Source organism: Lissotriton helveticus, chromosome 10, assembly GCF_964261635.1.
Source record: "Lissotriton helveticus chromosome 10, aLisHel1.1, whole genome shotgun sequence".
NCBI lineage: Eukaryota > Metazoa > Chordata > Amphibia > Caudata > Salamandridae > Lissotriton > Lissotriton helveticus.
The window spans coordinates 89,742,264-89,768,379 of NC_136071.1; the positions used below are offsets into that span (position 1 = coordinate 89,742,264).

Sequence of the window (26,116 nt, forward strand, 5' to 3'; positions counted from 1 at the left end):
TATTTCGCCCAATGCTTCAACTTCAAGAGAGAAAACACAATTAGAACTACAATGGGAAAAGGATGTCAACATTGTTTGTTCATTTCAAATCTGGAAGAAAAGTTGGCTTAAAATTTGTATATCCTTCAGAGTTGCAAACCTTGTTCAAACATTATTTTGTACACATAATAGAAATGTAATCATTCCCTTTATTGTTATTGTTAATGTTATTGTTAACTGGGACTTATATAGCGCCAAATCACCGTCAGGACTCTAGGCGCTCAAGACAGATGGAAACAACAACAACTGAATAGATGCCAAAAAGGAAACATGTTTAGCAGCAATATTTAAATGTTGCAGAAAGCTTCCCTAAACAGGAGAGTTTTTAGGGACTTCCTAAAGTACAAAAGATTTCTTTCTCTGCAAATAGGCTCCGGCAATTTGTTCCATAGCTGTGGAACCAGTACAGAGAAGGATCTACCTCCTTTTGTTGCCAATTTGTATCGGGGGCAGGACAACAGCTGTGTGTTAGAGGACCTCAGTGTTCGTTTAGGGTTATAGACCTCAAGGCGTTCTTTAATATAGGCAGGTGCATGCCCGTAAATTGCCTTATGGGCAATGCATAGACTTTTGAACTCCACAGTTTGTTTCGTGGGGAGCCAATGCAACCTACACAATAATGGGGAAGCGTGGGTCCGTCTAGGCAGCCTGAAAATTAATCGAGCTGCATCATTCAATACTACTTGCAGTCGACTAATCAGGGTTTTTGGTAGACCAAGATAAAGAACGTTCCCATAGTCCAGTCTTGAGATTATTGTGGCAGAAACAATTGTGCAAAGCATGGACGAGGAGAGAAAGGGAACCAGCTTACGCAGCTGTCTGATTAAGTTGGTACAAATTCCAACAACACAAGAAATCTGGCTGGCCATTGACAGCTCCTGATCAATCTTTATGCCAAGACTTTTGACATTGGGGCATGGTTTAGGGGAGAGGCCGAGTTCCTGAGGCCAAAACAGGTCACTCCAGGGTGAGACAGCAGTTGAGACCACCAGGACCTCTGTTTTTTCCGGGTTAATCTCCAACGAATTAGCGGTCTTCCACCTCACCGTATGACGAAGAATATTTTGAGCAAGGGTCTGTGCGGATGCCGTATTATCAATACTAAGTAACAACTGAGTATCGTCGGCAGAGTTAAAAATTCTACAGCCCATGCTAACCAGGGAGTCAATCAAGGGTTGCAGATATAGATTAAACAGAAGTGTGGACAGTGCAGAGCCCTGCGGGACTCCGCACTCCAGAGTACCCACATCAGATATCTGTTCCCCCAATTGAATCCTCTGAGTCCTGCCAGAAAGAAAAGATTTTAGCCACTGATGGGCTAAATCTTGTATCCCAAAAGAAGCCAGTCTGTCCAGAAGTAGGTTAAGGCTGACAGTATCAAATGCCGCTGACAGATCTAAAAGTATCAGGGCACTTGGTTTTTTACTGTCAGCCATACCTCTGAGCTCATCCAGAACCGAGAGCATCACTAGCTCGGTGCTGTGATGCGCACGAAACCCTGCTTGACGCTCCTGGAGAAGATGGTGTGACTCCAGGAATAGCGAGAGAGACTTCAGGACATGCTGCTCCAGGATCTTGGACAAAAAGGCAGCTGGGATATTGCCCTATAGTTTTTCAGCATAGCAGGGTCAGCCCCGGGCTTTTTTATCAGGGGCTTGACTCGTGCCTCTTTAAAACTAGATGGTAAGTGGCCAGTGTCCAGTGAGTTATTAAGGAGGGAGATGATATGATGTTCTAAGGTAGGAAGCGCCAGACGGAAAACACTGGGGGGGCATGGGTCCGCTGGGGAACTTGACTTGGTTCGACTAACAAGCTGGCCAAGGATTATAGAGTCAATCTCTGGAAACTTGGAGATGGTACATTCTAGAGGGATGACTTGAAAAGCTTGGAAATCCTGCAGAGGGGGTAACTGTTGGCAGTAGTCTTAATATCAGAGAGAATAGCATCCACTTTATCCAGAAAGTAGCATTGAAAGGTGTTACAATCTATCAGCGTTTCTGATTTTTCCACTTTCTTACTCAATTCTGTTAGGATGTTGAAAGTTTCTTTCTGGATATTGTCTGCATTCTTTATTCGGGATTCATAATACTCTGCTTTTGCTAACAGGATATGCTTTTTGTATAGTTTAAGGAATGTTTTATAATGATCCCGATCTATGCCATCTTTGGTTTTCCTCCAGCATCTCTGTAGATGGCGGAGCTTTCTTTTATGTTCCCTCAGAGGCGGATTAAACCATGGAGCCCCTTTTTCTACTCCCTTTATTTTCTGTTCCCTTTCGGGTGCTATCTGGTCAATGGCATGACTAAGGTTTCGCATTATAGCCGTGTAATCATGGTCTAAATCACCATGAGAAACCGATAGCTGTGTATATTTAGAAAGAGTATTGGTCAAAGTTTTTGAATCAACTTTTTTCCATTGACGTACTTTTTTAGTTTTTGGGAGCGGTTGGGACAGATAACCTCCTATGGGGATATTACAGTTGATTAAAAAATGGTCAGACCATATACAGGGTAGAATATCAATAAGGACTACCTCCGGATCTGAGGTCCAAATAAGATCGAGGGTATGGCCTTTGTCATGGGTAGGTGCTTCTACCAACTGTTGAAGGCCGAGTGAGGTCGTAATAGTCTCCAACTGTCAGGTTGCCAAGTCTTTGTGGGATTTGTCCCAGTGAACATTAAAATCTCTGGTTACTAAAACTTTTTGATAGCGAGTACGAATGTCTGAAATAATAGGGACAAATAGATCATTAAACAAAGGGGTAGATTTGGGGGCCGATAGACTGTAAGAACAACCAAACAGGTGATATTTAAGGTTATCTTCACCCCAGTATATCCGCAAGATCTACTGTTTCAGCCATTAATTTAGTGACTGTTAAATGTTTTTTAAACAGGATTGCTACACCCCCGCCCCCTAGCGTTGTCAGCACGATTGTGCCACATAGCGTCATAATCATTTGGGAGAGCGGCTATGATATCGGGTAATGAACTATCCCCCAGCCATGTTTCTGTAAGAGTAGGGACATCTATATCCTCATCCTGAAGAAGAGTGAAGATTTCAAGATGATGTTTCTGTAAAGACCTAGTGTTCAGGCAGGTTAACTTCAGTTTAGATATAGGGGACGTGGCCCTGTTACTATTGACTCGTATAATGCCCTCCTTCTTTAGTGTGGTCAGAAAAGTGGGACTTAGGATATAATTAAGTGAGTCTAATAGATGTAACTCTGTAGAGGAATATACCGACCGTCGATCAGGGGTGCTGGCCCCTGGGCCCGATCGTGCGCGGACGAGCGCAGACGGGCAGGACTCTGGCTCGACTCTGGCGCGATTACGGCGCGTCACCGCTGCGCGTAACCATGACTGGCTTTTGTAGGGGACTCGCGATCACGCCTGAGCACTAGAGTGCTCACAAGATGGCACCGCGAAAACGTCCCAGTTTACCCCCAAGATGGCTCCCAAGGATGTGAGTGCCGGCTAGAGACCCGCTAAACAGCGGTGATGATAACGATTACAGTGCAAGAATGCGCTAATGCGATTTAAAATCAGGGGTATAACAAAGTAACATGAAAAGCAAATTTTGACAAAATAGGTAGTTTTAAAAAATAATGCACAGTTGCACACACAATTTGACTCGCCCCAGGCGCTGGATGCTGATATGCGCTGCGAAGTCTGCAAATGCCTTGTCAAGGCCGAACCTGCCTCAAACTCCTGTCTTTTGTAGGGGACTCGCGATCACGCCTGAGCACTAGAGTGCTCACAATTGCTCACAAGTGCTTTACATTACATAAAATGAATCCCAACACTACGACTAATTGTTGGTCTTATAAATCACCCTCGGCAGATCTACATCACATGTTATTCTCTTGCCCTCAGACATATCAATTTTGGCTCAAAGTATAGAAGTAAATAAACTATATTTTTCATACAAATGTTACTTTTTTATTTTTTAATGTCTTTTTGGGAAGTTTATAGTGTTATTAGAAATGTTCTACTTATAATGTTGACATTATTTACTTATTATTGTCCGCTGCCTTTCACCAAATTACCAAGAATTGGAAGAACACTTCGGTTATTTCCTTTCAGGCATGGTGGTATGGCATTTGCTACAACCATTGTCTAAACAGAGCTTATGTTCATCTGTTGACCTTAGCTATACGAAGAGATATTATCTGGTCACCTGTCACCATTTATATAGACACAGCTGCTCTATCCTCTAATATTCATCACCCATCAATTGATGAATTTAACAAACCCCCTTGAATGTTCCAGTATATAGATCTAATCTATGTATTTATACTTATTTTATTTTCCTCTCTATATTTACTCACATGTATGTATGTATGTATTGGTGTATTTGTATAGCGCAATGACTGTCACCCAACGGGTATCCTGGCGCTTAGACTTTGATGATACATACACGGTCTTTTGAGCAGCTACGCAGCTTACATAATTCTTGGAAAAAGATATGTTTTCAGAGCTTTCTTTAAGGAGGTAAGATCTCCCATGCCTCGTAAGCATAGTGGTAGGGAATTCCACAGTCTCGCTGCGGTGAACCTGAAAGAACGACCTCCCATCCGGGTCCTCAGGATCCTGGGAACTACCACCAGGCAAGCTGAGGCCGAACGGAGAGATCTGGACGGTACATACCAAGAGAACAATTCTTGCAAAGAGGAAGGGCCCTGTCCATGAAGGGCCTTATGTACCAGACAAAGGGCTTTGAAGTCAATCCGCTGCGGGGTAGGCAGCCAATGAAGATCTCTAAGTGCGATGGTAGAAGAGTCAGATCGTCGGCGCGAAAGGACCAATTTGGCGGCAAAGTTCTGCACACGCTGCAGTTTTCCCACCAGGAACATATGTGCCCCCAGAAGTAGTGAGTTACAGTAGTCGAGCCTACTTAAGATGATGCTCCGCACTACCTCTGGTCTGGTCTGGGCAGGGAGCATAGGTAATATCTTCCGCAGCATCCGCAACAGTGTCATACAAATGGCCACCGTTTTGTTGACCGACACATCTAGCTGCAGGCTGGGGTCGAACATCACCCCCAGGTTACGAACTGATTCGTTCGGCAGACTGGTACCCTGGAAGGACGAAGGCCAAAAATTCAGTGGAAGAGGCCTATGGGTGCGATCCATTGAGCAATGTAGCACCTCTGTTTTGGAACTGTTAAATTGTAAAGAGTTATGGCTCAACCATTCCGCCGTGGTGGACATACAGTGGTGAAAAGTCTCCTGTGACACAGCCTCCCAGCCCTCAAACGAGAAGACAAGTTGGGTGTCATCAGCGTAATTGGTGACCGCTATACCAAAGGATTTTATCAGTTTGATCAGGGGGCGGAGGTAGAGATTGAAAAGTATCGGGCTAATGGCCGATCCTTGGGGCACACCCTGCCCAACCCTTCTGATGTTAGATTTGAACGGTGGCAGGGCCACCATCTGGTGCCTATTATCAAGATAAGACACCAACCAGTCAAGAGCCAGTCCCGATACCCCTATTTCCTCCAGTCTCCCTATCAAAATCGTATGGCTGACCGTGTTGAACGCGGCCGACATGTCGAGCAGTACTAAAAAGGCTGCTCGACCTTGGTCGGCACGCGTCCGAAGGTCATCTAAAACAGTCACCAACGCAGACTCCGTCCCATGGGCTGGTCTGAAACCAAATTGGGCCACGTCCAAGCAAGCATTGGTCTCCAAAAAGCTGGAAAGATGTTTTGTGACCAGTTTCTCCAGAATTTTAATTGGAAATGGGAGCAGCGAAATAGGTCTAAAATTTGCTGGACAGGTGGGATCCAAAGTGTCCTATTTCAGGAGTGGGGAGACCACCGCCAGCTTCCAACAGTACGGTACCCGTGCAGACCTGAGGGACTGACAGCAGATGGAGAAGAGAGGAGGGAAAAGCTCTTCACTAAATAGTTTCAAAAATTTATGTGGAAGGGGGTCAAGTGGCGAGCCCGACGATACCCCATCTGCCAATACACAGAAATCTTCAAAGGACGGCAGGGGGAAGTTGTTCAATTGCACTGACCTAGCATCTTTCTCCAGGATGGAAGTTGAAGTAAGATTACGCCAGGTCTGAGAATTAGAGCCTGGCGATAAAGCGAGGTTGTTCAGAATGGTTGCAATCTTATCCTCAAAGGCCTGTGCCAATGAGTCACATAAAGATTGAGAAGCAGGAATGTTCTTTACAGTGCAGGCGGGACACGCCAAGTCTTTTACGATCTTAAATAGGGCCTGGGATTTATTCACAGCTGAAAGTAGTGATTCCTCTAAAAAGCTAGCCTTGGCCTTTTTAATCTGGGCTTTGTAAGTCGCCAGTGCCTGTTTAAAAAGAGCTCTATCTGACTCCAGGTACTGCTTTCTCCAATTACGCTCAGCCCGTTTACACTGGAGTTTAAGTTGAAAAAGTTCTCCTGAGAACCACGGCATTGCCTGCTTTGTCCTAGTTCTAATTTTTCGCAGCGGGGCCAATGAGTCCAATGATGCTAAGATTCGCTGGCTAAGGTTCTCAAAGCTCACATCCACATTATCTCCCAAAGTAAAACCATCTGGAAGCAGAGTGGGGAGAGTGGATTGTTTGAGGAGCTTAGACCATTGTCTGCCTACCTTAGAGGCTCCTAAGCTACCTTTCTTTATTAATAAGGCGGGGAGTGAAAGAGAAAAATGGACGAGTGCATGATCCGTCCAACACTGAGGTAGAATGTCTCGAATGGTCACTTGGCCTGCATCAGCGAAGATCAAGTCTAAAACGTGACCCTTTGAGTGGGTCTGAGAGAGTACTAACTGCTCCACTAATACATGTGCTATATATTAGTGGAATTTATTGATAGACTTTGTATTGAATATAAATGCTGTTCTATGTCAACTTCACCATCTGACTTGTAGATCTTCTTTTTCCTTTTTCACTGTTAAGCATTTTCCTCTTATTTGTTCCTTCTTCACTTCTGAATCCCTATATGACATTTTAATAATCATCTATATTTCATATAAATTGATATGAGTGTTATCATTTGATGACTTGTTATAGATTGTTTTCTTTTTCTGTTTATTTAATAAACATTTCTTAAACAAATAGAGAAATGGGTAACAGTACTTACAGGATCGAGGCACAACCAGCTATCAAGTAACTTCTGAACTCTGTTGTGAGGATGCTCCACATTACAAATGTGTAGGACTGCACAGTTCTTTCAGAATGTGAACTGATTTCTTTTGTTTACAATTTTTCAAACTGTTGATTTAATTGCAGTACAGAATGAAAACATCATCCGAAAAGAGGACAACTCTTCATCATAACATTGTCAACTACTTTCAATAAATAGGATCAATAGTCCCTTCCCTAAGCTTGTAAGAAACTGTGTTTCTGAATCTGTTAGTCATTCTTGATATTTAGCGAGGGTCGGCTCCTCTCTTGAGTTTCACAGGCTATGTAGGGAAAGAACAAAAGGCTGGTCTCTCATTATACTATATCATTCTTCATGGCCCTAATTATTCATGGCTGGCCGGCCGTACTTTCAGTTTCCCGGCCGCTCATCTTCTCGCTTGCTCCCTTTACTAACAAGCATTTACTAACAAAGTCTTGAAAGTCTGCTTTAACAGCGTGCGCATCAAATACGGCTTTATTTGTGTTTTTTTACTAACAAAGTCTTGAAAGTTTGCTTTAACAGCGTGCGCATCAAATACTCATCTTCTCGCTTGCTCCCTTTACTAACAAGCATTTACTAACAAAGTCTTGAAAGTCTGCTTTAACAGCGTGCGCATCAAATACGGCTTTATTTGTGTTTTTTTACTAATAAAGTCTTGAAAGTTTGCTTTAACAGCGTGCGCATCAAATACGGCTTTATTTGTGTTTTCTTTTACCAAGTGTCAAGAGACAAGAAATAAAAGTCTTGAAAGTCTGCTTTAACAGCGTGCGCATCAAATACGGCTTTATTTGTGTTTTCTTTTACCAAGTGTCAAGAGACAAAATAAAAAGTGGCGTCTTTCTGGTGCCATAGCTTGAGTAAGCAACGTGTGCACGGAGCAACGCCATTTCAGAAATGGAAGTATGCTTTAAGGGAGTGTGCTTCAAATACAGCTTTAGTTCATTTTTTTTTTACTAGGTTTCAGAGCAGCATCCCCAATTTGTCAAACGCAGTCTACTCGCTCATAGGCAATGTCCACTAATTCTCTCAATTCTCTTTTCGTGGGTCACACACAATTGTTCCCTGCGCTTGCTTTTTGCCATGCGTACTTTTAACACTACCCCCTCCCAACACATCTTAATACAGTCCGCAAACAGTGCATACTGCACACACTCAGTGCACACAGACATAACTCACAGTGCACACAGCACTCACTCAGTGCACACAGCTCTCACTCACCCTGCACACAGGCCTCACTCACACTGCAAACAGGCGTTACTCAGTGCAAGCAGCCCTCACTCAGTGCACACAGCACTCACTCACAATCCACACAGGCCTCACTCAGTGCACTCAGCTTTCTATCACACTGCATACAGTCCGCACTCAGTGCATACTGCACACACTTAGTGCACACTGCTTTAACTCACAGTGCACACAGCACTCACTCAGTGCACACAGCACTCACTCGCACTGCACACAGGGATCACTCACACTGGTAACAGGCGTTACTCAGTGCAAGCAGCCCTCAATCAGTGCAAACAGCACTCACTCACACTGCACACAGGCCTCACTCACACTGCACACACCGATAAGGCTGCAAGGAGAGGTTGTTACTGAAAGTATAATAAAACAAGCATTTGCAATGCAATAGGTCTCGCATTTGCGAGAGTTGGAGCTATTGGCATTGTACATGACACTGCCTTTTATTCATTTGTTTTGAAAACCTTGATAAACACACACTTTGTACGTATAGTCCTTGCTTACGAGAAGCAAAGCTTGCAGTAAAGGAGACTACCAGCCTTGCTACTCATAAGCAAGGACTACAAGTACAAAGTGCTTGTTTAGGCACAGCTTGCAGGTTTTCAAACGCATAAATAAAAGGCATTGTCATTTACAATGCCAATAGCTCAAATTCTCGCAAATGCGAGACCTATTGCATTGCAAATGCTTGTTTTGTGAGCTCCCAAGTAGTTCAACGTTGAATGCTCCATTGTGTATCCATATCACTGCCAGATCTATTGCTTCTCCTTTCACTTACAAGAACTTCCTGTCGATTGAGTCCTCCTTCATATAATATTACTCTAGGAATTCCTCAAATACTTTCGTCTCTTGTACTATGTACACTAAAAACCTCTGACCCTAGTCTCCTTTCCCCTCAAGCCTGCCCTATGCATCTTGAATTAAAGTTACTAGAACATGCCCTTAAAGTATCTCTCTGACTTTACTCTATAGCACTCCCAACATACTATGACATCCAGACTTGCTACTGAAATCCAGGCAGGCTTTGTCCTTCAGTGTCTCTGCCCTAAGCATCACGTCTTCATATTCAACAGAGGTCTCTGTGATTGGTAGGTAGGAGCAGAGAGGACATGGCTAGACATATGCAAAGATTATAGCACTTTCCTGAGCAAAAATTGGGTATTCTGACAATACAAACTCCTAAGGGCACTCGTAGTCGCCAATCTATCAAAAACATCTGTTGGGTAACACACATGGAGGCTGACAAGCAGCCTGGTTGAGCATAAAGCTCAATGAGTGAGAAAAGAGTGTAACTTGTGTGGCCCTCAGCATGAGTGAAGGAAGGCAGATCACAGGGAAGTGCGGACACATGGCAGGAAGCAGAAGGAGCAAAATGTGAAAAAGTAGCCGATGCACATGCCTAGAGTTCGGGAGCCAGGAGAATTTTCAGCAAAGAAGAGACTCTGTTTGTGAGTGCCCATAATGAGACAGTTTACTCATTCAGTGGTGGGTTTGCTGAGAGTACAGAGATCTTATGTGAACAAAGAGGAGCTTAAGTATAGAATGTAGCAGTTAGAGTGAGCTTTCTCGTTCAGCCCATTGCGGAGGCCAGCTTAGGGTCAAGAAGCCTACTTATTTCACTGACTTTTTCCCATGGTAGCGTGCTTACATTAGACAAGGGAGACAGATTAAGATGGGATGTAAAACTACCAGGATAAAGAAAGTGGGTAATACATGCACACTGGAGAGGCATAGCTTCTGTGAAATCAAATGAAAGAAAGTAGATGCAAACTCAAGTTCCAAAGAAAGGCAAAAAAAAATGTAAACAGCAGTCGAGAGGATCAGCTGCGTGACAGAACTGAGGAACACAGGATGGCAGAGATTCCTATTATTCCCAGATCTTGTGCCAGAAAAAATAAAGACAAGGTAAAACTTGAGAGTGGTTAAAATAACATTCTGGACACAAAGGGTGAAAGGGGCCTACTCTGTTTTGAAAAACTCAGAGTAACACAAGACAATAAAGACTGCGTTTCCTGGGACTCAGAAAGAGAAGTGTGCATGTTGAAGATGATTACAAAGACGAGAAGAGGGTGGATGGAATGGGGTCAAGAAAGATGACAAAACTACTGACTCCCACAGTGTACACACGAGAGGGGGGAGTTTTCTTTCGCAATACTAGGAGATAAGTTTGGGGATTTACAGAGGATATTGGAAATAAAGGAGGTCTATTTTGGTCATGTGTAGACAAGAGGTTGGACACCATTTTGTTGTGGGTTTACCCATCTGTTTATCCCCATTATGTTGAAGTGGATTTAAACTGTGGCTCTTTTACATACCAGTGGGGAATAAGTGTGGTTCAAACACTGTGGGGTGAGCTATCACTAGCCCATTTCTACAAGTTGGTGTATTCTTACACACAAAACAATCAAATGTTTCATACCAAAAATAGAGAGTTTCAGAACTGATAATGCCTGATCCTTGGTGACCTCATATACGAGTCCTGGTGATTCGCAAACCTGATTCTCAGACTACAACCTCCTCTTTATGTCATCTTCTTCGTCTACCTTCTCACCAATGCACCACAATGCACTAAAGAACTTGCTGCAAATTTCAGTTTACTCATTTTGTATACTGGATATTCCACTTTGAGACCTCACTTTTTCAGGTCATTGCAGAAAACCCCTGGCTGCCCAGCTCCTACCTTGATACTGGGTCTCTATGCCCCACAGCACTGCTCCCATCATCTGACGTCCCGCTGTCATGCTGGAGGTCTCTGAGGATTTCTCCTGTAATTCTCCCTGCTGTAGGTTACATGGGGCACCACACGGGGGTGCCAATCGGTTCTCTTCCCTGCTCCACCCCAAAAAGGATAACCACCTTCACCTGCAGTGTCCTAAAAGCAGAACTGATGCCACATCACAAGCAGGCACACATGCACCTGAGGGCTCAATTGTTTTACCTCCATCCCACCTGCTCATCTCCTACCCAAATCATAAAAAGCTGAACCTCGGTTGTTAAGACATCCCATCCATAACTTTTATTTAATTCTGGATCAGCAGATTGGCAGACACCGCCACTTTATGGACGGTGGATGCTGGTAATACCAGGTTACAATCTACGTGGGGGGAGGGATGGAGGTAAGCCGCAAAGTGGGGAATGCAAGTGGCCAGACGAAGACCAAAGCCAGGTCACTAATGGGCACACAGCAGCCCTAGATTAATTACTAGGAAAGATAAATAAGGGTCACCAGATACAGGGTGAAGGTGAGCTAACATGGACAGATATGGAGATAGTCTACCAGAGGCATGGAGGAATCAGGCCATCAGAGACAGGAAGCAAATAAGCTATCAGGGACAGGACAGAATCGGATTAGCAAGGTGGACGCCAACAGCATGTGATATTACATGTGTGCAGTATGGTAAGTGCGGAACATCCTTTCTCTTTGATCATTTGTCCAAATGCCAGGGAACTACAGACACATTTCCAATGCACTTTTAATTTTAAAGGGTTATGGAATGAGTTGGAGTCATCCAACTGGAGGAGTAATTTGGGCTCACCACACTTCAAAGAGCAGAAGAAACAACAATTCTGTATGTTCTGGATACACTTATCTCTGGTATCAATGCACAGTTTTCTAAACTTTTGGGGGCCATGGAAACTCATACTCATCCAGTCGAACTTGAAGCGACGCGGACTGATAAAAATCCCTTTAAGTTTACATCTTAGTATCAGATCATACGAACCAGGTATCTTCAAGTTATGTGAAGTGAGAGTATGAATCTACCATTGGTGAAAGGAGCCTGGCTGAGGGGACTGAAGCCCTCAAAAGTGCAATTTACCAAGACATTCCCACAAACGTACCTTTACAGAAGGAGTCCCAGCTTCACATTTTTCACTCACCTGCTCATAGTTAATAAACATGGCTGCCGGGAAGGTATTTGCTGCCCAGGAGAGGAGGGCAGCTGACTGCTGTGGACTCATGTACACCAGGACACATTCTGCAACCAGGAGAGTTGGCAAGCTTAGAAAAGAGAAATGTCAATAACTTAAACTGCACAGAAGTATAGTTCAATATTTGCAAGGCTTTCTTCATGCACTACCTTACTAGGCCGAAACAACTACAGAGGAACAGACCCCAAAGAGAACTGCCACAGAGTGCCCAACAGCTCCAAATAGAGCTCAGGCTAAAAACAATGCAATTCTTGCACTAACAATATGTAATGTTCTACCAATAGAGGGAATCACTTCTTGATCATAGTAAACAGTAAACAGGTCACTGACCAACAACAGCCAAATGTGTGAACAAAAGCATAAATATAACTAGAGACAACAAACTTTGCTTCCAAATGGTTGAGAGGACACCTGTGTGTGGTGATGTGTGCAGCTAGAGAGGTATCCTAGTTCTATATTGCAGAATTCGCTATACCAAAAACTCTCAGGGTACACCTCGTACAGGTAGGAACACCGATCTGAAGAAGTCATTGATTTAAATGGTTGGTTTTAAAAAAAACATTGTGTGGTTCCTAGGTTTTAGAAAATTCATGATACATGGTAAACATATGGCTTTCATCGTGACACAAAGACACTACCAAAAACAAATATACAGATGTTTACTCACTCTGGGTTCATTTTGAACTTTTTTAACCTTTCCTCTAGATCTGGCAAGTTTCTGAGGTCAGCTCCAATGATGGAATATCGCATTGAGTCCATACTGTGGGAGTCTGCATAGGAACACAACAAAAACGCTCACCATTGTTGGTAAAGGAATTGAACTCTTGAAAGAAATATTTACAGTGCAATGCAAAATAATACATTGTTTATTAGCCTGGGGTCCTGATAGTGGCTGTACTGTTTGGTAGCCTAAGTTAATCCTGAAATATGTTCAAGGCGGCATCTAATATTCCTAGAGCTGCCTGGACAATTCGCATTGTTTACTTGAATTGTTTCAGAAAATGTACTGGTTCTGCAATTTAAAATTGTCACGTTGTTTAAGAAGGCATAAGGCGCAAAACAAAAAAGTAATTAGAGTACCAGGTTGGGTAATGCTCATTTACTGAGACTTACAAAAGGCTCTGTCTGAGATGGGATGATGTAAAAGCAAACTCAGGAGCACTAAACCTCACTGTTTAAAACACAAATATATATTGCTTCAAAAAATGCCAGTGATTCACCATTCATCAACAACCATAGGTTCAAAGTGCGGTCGGCCTGAAGTTAAGACTTATAAAGTAACCCAGTGTCACAATTGGTGAGAAGTAGTTGGAATACCCGGTAGAGACATTTTTGCAGTCTATATTTCTGAGCATTTGTCTGTACAGTCAACATTTTCCAACTCGATCTTTGGGATGCATCCCAGGAAGCTCAAATCGTGGCAGGACACAGATTGAGGCGAGCCAGAGTAGCAAGGCTTACCTACAAGAGAACCGCAGAGCTTTTCCCCATCCCTGACTTGTGAACAACATTCTTACTTGCTGGTTCAGTGCTAGTTACTGGCACTTCTATGCCCCTTCATAAGTTGTTTCTGCATTTACCTTGTGCAACATTTTCAGGCAACTAGACTTTGTTTTCGGATTCTACATTGGTTTTCTGTAGCATATCTAAGTAGTTTATGACAACTTCTATTATTGTTTTCATTATCTACTCTGCCTAGAAGACTACAGCTGATGTAGACTTTTTCCATGGCTCCTCAGGTTACAGCGTTCCTTTGGTCACCCTTATCTCTATTTTGTGTACAATGTAGTTCACCTTCACAATAACTTTGTCCTTTGTGCCTGCCCTATTAATTGCTTTTCTTGCATCACCTGTTATTGCTAGTGAGAGCATTTCTATGCTGCTTCTAAGATAGTGAGGTCTCTGATAGAATCTCTGTGTTAGGTTAAGAGTCTATAATGCTTTACCATTAATTATCCCTTGCAAATCTTGGTTCTCAGCTTGTGTTGGGGTTTAACTGTACCTGCAGATGTGTAAACCAGCATAGCTGAGGCATGCAGTTCAGCTGCAGATTAGCTTCAGGGATGCTATTTGCATTTTATTTTGCATGAATAGGTTGATCCTTGTAACTGTAAGATCACTATATGTTACATTGCACTCAACTTTACCTCATACCGAGCACTCGTTGAATGTCAGGTTGTTCCTGCATATTTTCGATTTGTATTCGTGCAAATGAAGTGTTATACGAATCATTGTAAATGCAGAACGAAGAAGAAAAAGGGATGGGATGCCGTACTCACACCATACGTGGGACAAGTCGAGACTTCAGCCATATGCCAAGTGCTGGCTCTACTTTTAGTTAATAGTTTGTGCATGTTTCTCTCTGCCTACTGTACAGATCAGTGCTGCTTAGTACTTCCATAGCTGGGGGTAGTCTCTAAAATGAATTTTCCATGCTTGGCACACATCTATTTCACTACAAGGAAGTTAATACCAGGTCTAGGAACAGTAGTAACCACTTCCTTGAAGAGAGTTTCCCACGCGTGTTGACCATGGCATGCAGAATTCCCATCTATTTGTGAGCTCTGGAAGCAAGAAGGACTCTTGCAAAGCAAGACAATTTTAATCTGTAGATCCTAAACTGTAGAGCCACATCTTGCTGCAAATGCACCTAAATCTAATGCTGCTCTGTAGTGATTGCAGGTACCTAGATTCCACTGAAACATCCACAGCGCTAAGACCTCACTACTATAGCACATTGCTATGCTAGCATACATGCCACACACAACCCTGCCAATGTGCCTTAACTCTGACCTGCAGCGTTATGTAATTTCAAAACTTGGACCTCATAACTGATGCAGCCCGTGCATTTCAATCATGACCTGCATCAGTGAGTGATAACGCCTTAGTCCCTCGTATAAAAAGGGCACGCATTGGAGGTCGCTCTTTTAGACTGCTGGCCCCGCAGTTGTGGAACATGCTACCAGTAACACTGCGCAGTACACCAAATTTACTGGCGTTTAGGAAGGGTCTCAAGACGTGGCTTTTTACTTCTTAGTTGTCCCCCTTGTGGTTTTCTGGATCTTTTTCTGTTCTCTTTCTTGTTATGTTGTGAGATAGGTGTGCAACCAAAGCGCCGGGACACTCTTTTGAGTAGCCGTGCGCTATACAAAATCAAGATAACATAACATAACATAACAAAGACCCAACAAATAGTTCAACTAATAAACCTCAATACTTAACCATCATAACTTTTTGCTCTGTAAGCAACTGGCCTATTGATACACCTGGCTTAAGTACCATTCTATTTAGAGAAGCTGAACGTCTGTGGCCACGGTGTCGAATAGATAGGCACATTTCACAAACACTCCTGCCACAAAGCTGGTTTCAATAACAAATGTTTTTTTGGGCATTGAATGGTCTGTCAAAACTCGACACAGCCAGCATTCTGAGTTGCTGTTATTTTATTGGCTGAGGTTCAAGGTTGACTTTCTGTTGCTAAAAGGAAAAGGTTGGTTCTAAGGATCCATTCTTCTGCAAAGCCACAATGAAATGGACACCTACACATTTCTCTTTCCTGCCCTTGATAATGAGGAGTCTATGTACAAAGAACTGGGGGAGACACAGGGTTTGTACCTAAGCTATCAGGAACACTTCCAACAAAGTGTGCTGTAGAACAACGCTCTAGGTGAAGGACAGCATTCATGATCAAGGCCTCAATAGCTTCAATGTCAAATGCATTGCATCAAAAGAACCTACCAGTCCTATCTCTGAAACAAAGCATGTGAGCGGAGGCGTATAAGTGGTACTCCCAAATCATCCAATCAACTCACATATCTGTATTCAGTGTCAAAGGAGAACCTAGCCTTTATTACTAGATCCAAAGAATTATGCCAAGATGTTGCAGGTCAATGACTGAAACACAACCCCTATCACCCTATGGAAGTTAAAATTCAGTGGACAAATGCACACCTGCTGTTCGCTATAAATCTTAGTCACTCTTGTTCCTCAATTACGTCTTGCAGTCTTACCTTTTATTATTTTCTTTGCAGGTGTTTACTCGATAGAAGAACTCTGCATATGTGCAGTGATCATGTTTTGCTATTATGAAATACTTTCTTGGTGAAAACCATGAATGAGAAATGACATATTCTGATAACTACAGGTACATCATCCCTACAGCACTGCAGGGAAGAACTAAACAGTAACACGTTACCACCACTTCTCCTTCATGCACGTTCTTGCTAAAAGTCCTTCTACTAGTGGAACATTAGGAAAACAAAGACACGACAAACCTGCAGAAGGAATGGAACACATACATAAAAGTAAGAAAAAGAACCAGCCCTAGAGTAGGTTTTTAAAGGTAAAAGTGGAACAAAGAACCAACATCAGAAAACATCAAGGATGTGATCAACCATGCTTTTTAGCTTGCATAGGAAACATGCAATCTTTTTTTTTAAATAAATACTGCCTGTTAGAAAATCAAGACACTTGAACCCCTTACTTGTAAGTGTTCTTTAGTTGCATCTTTCAAGAATTTCAGCAATCACACTATATGTGCATGCAGACAAGCATCAATCAATGTGGTGATGTTTAGAGAAAGTTCTATAGTAAGATGTAATATAAAAAGAAATAGTAAAGCATGCACCAGAAGAACTGGAAGTTTTTTAAAATTTCTTTTTATAATAGGCACTAGGCGTTTGGGAACTTTAGAATAATTGGCTTATTTTGAATAACAAGTGTGGAGGAGAAGTTTTATTTGTAACATTACAGAACCATGTGTGGCCAATCCCATGCCACGTAGTCAAAGAGACCCACCACAAAAATTCAACAACGATTTCAAAGAAAGCTGTTTATAGGCGGACTGCTGACAAAAGTCATATTCACAAAGAGATATTATCAAGATAAACAATGAAGAAAGAGTCCAAGATTATCTGAATCTCACAAAGATGAACTCTGCGAAATAGGAACATAAAGACAAACGTCGATTAGTGTCAATGAAGACAAGTATTGGCATAGCCAATAGGCCTCGCCTTTGGGACCTTATAAGTGTTTAGTTATCCAGCACAATATCCGTGATGCAATAATATCAACTGTTGCAAGGCTAAACACTTATAAGGTCCCAAAGGCGAGACCTATTGCCTATGCCAATTACTGCTATATGCTTCCACCACTGTCTGAGTGAAGCAAAGCACGCAAAAAAACTTCTCCAATTGAAATACCCTGGTTTTGAAAATGAAGAAGTAACCGTTAACGTTCCCAGTGCGTTTCATTGAGCTGTTTGTGACTCTTGCACGATTCTTGACCTTGCTGAACGTAGATCTTGAACCACGAGCAATGAAACCAAAAGAGGCGGTAACAGTTACAGGAGTTCGCACTCCACGGAACAATGGAAGGAAAACCTGAGACAGGCAATCACATGTAACCGCGGGTGCGAAATACAACAATCAGCACTCACCGTGTTCTCGCTGGGACCTGCGAGACACTCTCAGAGGCTGGCTCGCAGTCGCAGGAGGCTAACTGGGCTGGAGTAATGCTGCACAGGAGGCGATCTTTCATTGGTTCGCACAAGTATGTGCCACGCAGACCATGCTGCTGGATGATTGGCACTGTAACTGCCCCCAACGTCACATTTGTGTCCCTCCTTTAGTAGTAAGGGAGGAAACCGGTGATCTTGGTGCATCCTTAATGAGTTCATCCCTCAATAATACTTGAGGACCCTGGAGCTAAGTAAATGTGGCTAGTGGACCACTTTGTGCCACCTAGGGTGATTAAGGACACCGTGCCCAGTCCTAAACTGTCCTGTGTAGCAGCGTGCAGCCTGGATGTTGCAGTCTCGAATTATTTACCCTAAGAAATGTTAAATCAACAGCCCTGCCAAGCTTTCTGGTCCATGCTTAATGTGCTGTTCCAATTAAAGCTTTGTTTATTAGATTATAAAACAGGCTTACAAGTCCCATAATTAAAATAACAAGCATTGGCCGTGCGGCCGTGAAAGTAACGCTGCCGCGTGGCCGTAAAAACAAAAGTGATCGCCATCAAGCGAAAGTGATTGCGATCGTGGGGACGGGCTCTGTGGTGGGGGAGGGGTGGAGCAAGGCGCTTGGGAGAGCAAGCGAAAGGAAACGGTGCCGCGAGGAATGAGCCATGACAAAAACGCAGATGGCGGCTGAGCGCGTGCACACGCGTGTAACCGCAAGCTTGAGGCCAGGAAAGGCGTGTGGTAGGACTTTCAAAAACCCACTTACAAAATGTCTTGCCAGAGCAGCGCATGCGCTGACTCAGGCAAGACCTAAAAAAGGAGACAAAGTCAATGTGTGGTAAAGGCAAAAAAATTGGGGATCTTGGAATCAGGCCAGGAGATAAGGAGAACGTAAAGAGCAGTGTCCTTCACCTGACCAAAGAAAACAAAGCTTTGGGGATCTGAATTCTAAACATTCCTTTTCATATGATGTCTTCCTCTGCTAATTGCTTTCTGAGGTACCAGAAGACTTGGGAACTTTGCTGAACAGAGTTTTTCCGTGGGTGGATACAATTATGAACTATATGCTGCAGATTTTGTTGTGCCTCTTGTATTTATTTCAAAGCTGAAAAGCCTAGATATTATTGTGCACTTGAGTGAATGGGGTGAGCACGGTACTATCAGAGTCTAGTAAATATACAAAAAGAAGGTGGAAGGGAACTACCTACCCCTTGACATAAATAATCTGTTTTCTCAGCTTCGCCAGGCATGAATCAACTTACACCAATCCTCTAAATAAGTATATGTCAGCTGCCAGGAACAGATTTGCAGCACTGTGTACTTTCCCAACTCTACGAAGAATGCTGGAGAACAGTAGGAAAGGAGAAGTAGCCCAGAATGTCTCTTCCACGTGTTCCCACAATATAACAAAAGTAGGGGAGATGCGAGTATTCCACTTTTTATCCTGAGGTTTATAATTAAAATGTTTACATATAAAAAAAGGAGGGCTTAGGCATTATTAGAGGAATGGAATTACGGAGGCCCGAAAGAACATTTCACAATACATTTTAAAAAAGTATTTGCTTAAAATAAAAGCTATGCTAAAGGTAAATTCAAACAGCAAAGACAGAGATTCTGCACATTGCATTTTGAATCAATAAATTAACTTGGTATTTGTAAAGCGCAACAACCACCTCAAGAGGCATCTCGGCATTACCAACACTGAAACAAAAGAAAGAAACCTGTTCCTCCAGAAAATAGGCACTTAAGATTGAGTGAACAGCCGTGTTTTCAAAAGCTTTCTGAAAGTAGCAAGGTTGGCAACTTGCTTTAGAATGTTCGAATATTGCTCCATGCCTTTGCCCCAAGAACAAATATTGATCTGCTCTGCCTAGTTTGTAACCTGAACTATGGGATAGCGTGAAGATCTCAATGATTTCAGTGGCTGGTAGAGATGAAAATGATCAGAGAGGAATTTGGGACCAGTTTGATAATAGGCCGTGCATACAATAGTTGACATTTTTTTTCTTTTAAATCAGTTTACCAACTGGTAACCAATGGAGCTCCCACAAACCTTCTTTGATGGAGCTTTGACGAGGGAATTGAAGTACCAGTCTCGCTGCAGCATTTTGAACCACCTGTAGCTTCTGGATCAGATAATTAGGTAGACTCATGAAAAGACTATTCCAATCATTAAGCCTCCTTGAGGTGATCAGGGCATGAACAAAACGACTTCCTTGCTGAAAACGGTAGAAAGTCAACAACATTTTTCAGAGACTTTATCACAGAAATGCATATGCAGACATAGTATTTGCACAGGGGTAAAAGGACACATCATTATCGAACTTGATTCTTGTCACGGGTAAGAATCAGTTGCGTATCATCTGCCTAAGACATGGTGGAGATACCAAAGGATTTCATCTCAATGTCCCGGACTATTATCTTGAGAACTTGGCCTACTACAGACAGTTTTGTTACTAATTCAAGAATACACCACATGGCACCAACCCTGTAACATTTTGCTTAGTGAGTGGCACCGTAATGCACTTACAATTCCTCCCCTTCGTGGGGCTCCCAAAGGCTCTGTCCCATCTCTGCTGCCCCTCAATGGATCCCATGAAGAGCGTCTATTTAATTTCCATGGTAACCACAGGAACACCAGTGATCTGCTTATTCAACCCACGGATTTCAGCTGCTGAAAGCAACCGGACTCTCTGCAGGGAAAGTTCGGGGCAAAAATGAAAAATTATTGGGGGAACCGAACCCAGAATTACGAGTTCCCCAGTAATTCCTAAATTCTTAGTAGTCCTCCAGGATCCAACTTATAAAGGACCAGATTGTCCCCCATAACTGGTAACTCCACCACTGGTAACTCCAGGGGTGGGCAACATAGGTCAATTTTCTGGGCCACTCGTAATGAGGGCCTATGTCATGTAGTCAACATAACTGGAGACCACAGCCTGGCCATTATACAGCATGCCACCAGCATGAAGCTCTTCCAGGAGCAGGTTCATATTATATATGCATGCTAAGCCTTAACCAAAAAATGAATGGCATAAGAAACTTCTCGGACGACAATGCAATGAGAAGGTTAGAGTCTGATGTCACTAATTGTACATAGTGACTTTCTACAAGCAGAGAATGAGTCATGATTCTGCAACTCTGGAGTCCTAGACATGGGAGAACCACACCGGTCATTGGATCCATCACTGTCACCTTTGCACCTCACTCTGACTGCAGAGTTGGGCTACTGACTAGTTACTCAGATTCAGAAAAATCTTGGAAACCTACTTTTGTGAGCAAGTTTTTCCACCCACAACCCTACATATTAGGACATAAACCTCTTCTTTCAGAACTTCAGCAGCCCACCCTCAAGATTTAAACTGTAGCACTCCCTTCCGCTAAAAACCTTTGCTGGTTTATCACACTTGCATTAATTCACACTGTTTGCCAATAGAGCTATATCAAAACAAATGTGTTGGCTCAAAAAGCTAATTTAAGGCACTTATGCGCAGTGCCATCTGAAAAACATCCACTCTACACTACAATGTCAACCTTGCCAAATTCAAATGAGACACCAGGTGCAGTGTCCAGCCGCCAACTCAGATTGACTGGAGCAAGGCTGACATATTCGAAGAGTGAACTCAAATCCGGCCATCGACAAATTCATGACATGCTGTTGTAGCAGTATAAAGTCCCTGAAAACCAATAAATTTTATTTAAAATAAAATAAAAAATGCTGTTGTAGCGGTAAGGTAACAACATGTTAACACAATATAATAAGGACCTGAATAATCTATATCCACTCCAAAGGCACTGTATTCCCACTGAAGACAATAACAACATGCAGCAATCCAGACCCGCAGTAACCTACCATAAAACCAAGATCCTTAAAATGTTAAGCAGACTACTGTTTAAAGCCATAGTCATCACTAAAGCAGGAGGACAGGGAAAACCCTAAATACAAAAAAAAACAGCCCTAGATCATGGAACAATCTATCAACAGAGACTGTGTCCAGAGTAAAAAGTGAACAGGTCACTTCACAGATTTTCTAAAATCAGCATTTGGTGAAACATGGCCCTCACAGATCAACGGTGACCAATACTACAATGCTATGTGCCCTAGAAAGTTTTCTGGATCGCTCGTAAAGTTTACACACTACATATATTTTGATTGATTAAAAACAAAGCTGGACATTCAGATTTTGCCCATGTTTTTGGTGTATATAGTCTCCAGGCGATCAAACAAAGCATTTACTGTTTAATAACAAACAAGGTGGTGTAAAATTCTAGATGAAAAATACAAGCTCCTGTATGTCTGTGCCTCCTGGGCATAGATATATTTCTTAAAGGTATCAGAAGAGCCACAGAAATGTGGCCAAAGGTTCCTAAACAGGATGATTAACTTTTTTTAGTCCAATGCTCGAGTATTTGCAGATATTTATTACCAGAAGACTTGCAATGGCTTGGTGGGCGGGCTGAAAATATAATTGCGACTGCAATGACATGTGTTTGCATGCTCAGTAGAAGGGGTAAGGTATGGAGAGATGTCCAGATTCATCAAACAGAGTAATGGTCTGATTTACATGTACTTTGTAATCACCATCTTGAAAACTGCACACCAAAGGCCGGATTTCCTTTGAGCTCCAATGCACAAAGAATCTAGCATGCATAACTATATGTAAACGTTTCACATTGGCTTTCACTCAAGGAGGATGTGTCATACATGGACTTGAAGTGTTTTTGGTGAGACGTTATCAAATAAAATTAACTGTGCTGTAGTTTCTGGGGAACACAGTCACACGCCTTGCACAACATCTGTCTCAACTCTGATCCCTCTGTCCCCTGCCTTGTATGGGGAAGATGAGGTGTAATAAACACGGTGAAAAAATGCCGACTGTATCATTAAAGCACGCGGTCTTTGATAGGGAGGCGAAAGTGCAGATCTCTGCTGATCTTTATGGTACCAACTATCTATGTAGATAAATTTGTGCCTAGTTGGAGGCTTTACAATGTACAGAAAATCAAAACAAGGGCAAATACCTTTCTTAGCCATGACCTAGGGTGGTATGCAGAGATTTCAGGGAATGTCTTGTAGCTGAGGGAAAAGGGGGGGGGTTCCTAGTAGGCAACTCAACCGCTCATGCCCCTATAGTCCATGATCCCAGGTCACAGACGCATATGGCATGACACCATATGGTCGGCCATGGCACTACACACAACACAGGGTTCAGTCAAGCAGTTCACCTAGTGGCACAGGACTCAGCCATGCTGTAGGTAACTGGGCACCCACCACTCCTCCTACCCCCTCGACTGGCCCAGCGAGCAGGACTCTGGTATAAGCCCCCCACTCCTCCCACCCCCTCAACTGGCCCAGCAAGACAGGACTCCGGTATAAAACCCCCACTCCTCCCACCCCCTCCACTGGCCGCGCGAGATAGGACTCTGGTATAATGTTCCCGATTTCTCCCACCCCCTCGACTGGCCCAGTGAGACAGGACCCGGGTATAATACCCCAGACTCTTCCATCCCCTTAACTGGCCCAGCGAGACTGAACTCTAGTATAATCCCTCCCCACTCCTCACACCCCCTTGACGGGCCCAGCGAGACTGGACTCAGGTATAAGACCCCCACCCTCTCCACTGGCCGCGCGAGATAGGACTCTGGTATAATGTTCCCGATTCCTCCCAACCCCTCGACTGGCCCAACGAGAGAGGACGGGAGTATATTACCCCCTCAACTTGCCCAGGAAGACAGGACTCTGGTATAATGCCCACAACTCCTCCCACCCCCTCCACTGGCCGCGCGAGATAGGACTCTAGTATAATGTTCCCGATTCCTCCCAACCCCTCGACTGGCCCCGTGAGACAGGACTCGGGTATAATACCCCCACTCCTTCCACCCCCTCTACTGGCCCAGCGAGACTGGACTCTAGGATAATACCTCCCCACTCCTCTCACCCCCTCGACGGGCCCAGCAAGACTGGACTCAGGTATAATAGCCCCCCACTCCTCCCACCCCCTCGCCTGGCCAGTGAGACAGGACTACGGTATAATGCCCCCTTCCTCCCTTCCCCTCGACTGGCCCAGTGAGACATGACTCAGGTATAATACCCCTGCTCCCAAGCCCTTCAACTGGCCCCGCAAGACAGAACTCGGGTATAATATCCCCTGCAGCGACTGGTCTGGATCAGTCCTTTTCCTCTCACCATATCGGTCAGGTGTTGCATTAAATTATGTGTTTAATCCTCCAGTGAGTCTGCAGGTGAGGTTTGCTCTGGAAAAGGAAAGGACAGTGTGACAGCTCTGATAGTCTAGGAGTAGGGAGTTCCTAGAAGCTAAGAGACAGACAAATGACTCACAGTAGATTTCGCCAGTGGGGGCTGGAGTAGAGGAGTACATTGCAACCTCCTGAGACTTGCCTTGGTGACTTTGTGACCAGAACAGAGGAGGAGATCCAATGGGGCACCACAACAAAAAGAGTGAAATCATCCACTGAGTCTCTAAACACTAGAAGAGAGGGACCAAGGAACCACCTTTCTCTCCAGTAAATTCTGCAGCCACAAATACAGTTAAACCAACTGGGAAGGTTAAGATCTACGCTTCAAAAAGATTGATTAGGCAAGACTGAGGCTTCAAAGAGATTGATTAGGCAAGATTGAGGCTTCACATCAACACAAGAGGGGGTGAGTGGTTTCATTCAGAGGGCACAGTTTAACCCCCCCACCGAACCAGGTAGTGGCCAGACTCACTGTTTTACGTCGGAACCCCCGCCCCCTCTACATGAGAGAAGTTCTACAGACTGTAAAACATATTTCATTTTTTAAGAGCAGGCAGTGGTCACTGGGACCACTGTCTGCTCTTAAAAAATTGTTTTCGCTGCTATTCACAAAGGGGAAGGGGCTCCCTGGGGATTCCGTCCCATTTGCAAATGGGTAAAATGCGAACACATTTCACATAGTAGAATGTGAAGTGCTTGAGAGAACTCTTTTCTCAAATCCCAAAAGTATCCACTAGAGAATACTAGAGAGGCTGATTTAGATAGGCTGAGTTAGGGGGAGTGCGGTACACTTTTATGGCTGAAAGAGGGCAAGAGCATGCGAAGCTGTTCCAGTGCCCTTGTTCACAACTGCCAAGATAAAAATGGGCCACTACACACGGTCTTTTTCACCTTCAGCAAGAAGCTGCCCTTGCACCCTGTTTGGAATAGCAAACAAAGTGTCAATGCAAGTTGTCAGCTGCCCCCATATTCCTTGGCCCACACAATTTTATTTACTGAAAGACCAAGGAGAAAGGCTGTTTTGGGCCCCAGGATGTCTTCGCCCTCAAACAAATGAAGGTGCAGAAGAGTCAATACAATTAACCACTGCTACGATACCCTGACCGTAAAAGTGAACACAGCATCAAGGAAAGTTGTCAAAAACCATGGTCCTCCTTGGTCTGCACCATTTTACAAGCATGACGGCATGGGACAGGTGAAAGCTTGCCCATCCCTGTTTATAGTCACAAACAGCTGCCAATGGGAATTTCACCCGATTCAGTACTCCTTGGTCTGGACTATTTTGCACCCCATGGAGTAATAACATAACTGGCAGCTGCTCCGGAACCCTCTTCGCACCTGTAAACAGGTCACTGAGCAAGCTGGTAGCTGTTCAAGGCCTCCTTCAACCGCAAAAGATATGGCGCGAAGGAAAGCCGAGACACCTCACATCTCTGCCCTGATACTTTGTTTGCAACAGCAAACAGGATGTATTTTAAAGGAGGCAAGTCTAATACATTTGAAGAGCAATGCACCTATAAAAAAAAAAAATCAACATTCTTGAAAAAACTAAAGTTAAAGTTTAGTTAAGGGTGATGGGATCTAATACAGGTATTGCACAAAACCCCAAAAAACACATGCAATTCGCAAATCATGGTGCAACCATAAGCTTAGGTCCCACCTTTGCCAAATTCAATTAACCTTGATTTTCAGTTTATTTATTTTATTCATAAAGTTTTGTATCACGCGACCATGACCCTAGTGGGTATCGTAGCACTTTACATGAAGGAAAGGTAGGGTATAATTGAGCTAACAAAACTAGTCACATATATGAACTAAGGGCACAACATTGAGAAGAAACAGAATATTAATCTTCATCTCTTAAGGTAGTCAGCGATGAAGAGGTCCGGTATCATAAAAGAATATCAGGTATGGATACAATCGATAAACACAGGGGTGTTATTTTACTTGTTCATCAGAAATGATTTTGCTTCTTTTTTGAAGAAGGGGATAGATGAGATTAGGTGAACATCCGGAGGCAGAGAGTTCCATATCTTCGGTGTGACACTCGAGAAA

At 43.4% G+C, this 26,116-nt stretch overlaps 1 protein-coding gene across 1 annotated transcript in view; it reads right to left on the minus strand.

Annotated features, from left to right (window-relative positions):
- LCMT1 (leucine carboxyl methyltransferase 1) overlaps positions 1-26,116 on the minus strand; it is a 172,807-nt gene that overhangs the window by 73,889 nt on the left and 72,802 nt on the right. The window contains exons 6-7 of the mRNA XM_078664171.1: positions 13,010-13,112; positions 12,292-12,412 (exon numbers count right to left, since the gene is read on the minus strand). Coding sequence (XP_078520297.1) covers positions 12,292-12,412; positions 13,010-13,112 — 224 coding nt within the window. The remainder of the gene's footprint in view (positions 1-12,291; positions 12,413-13,009; positions 13,113-26,116) is intronic.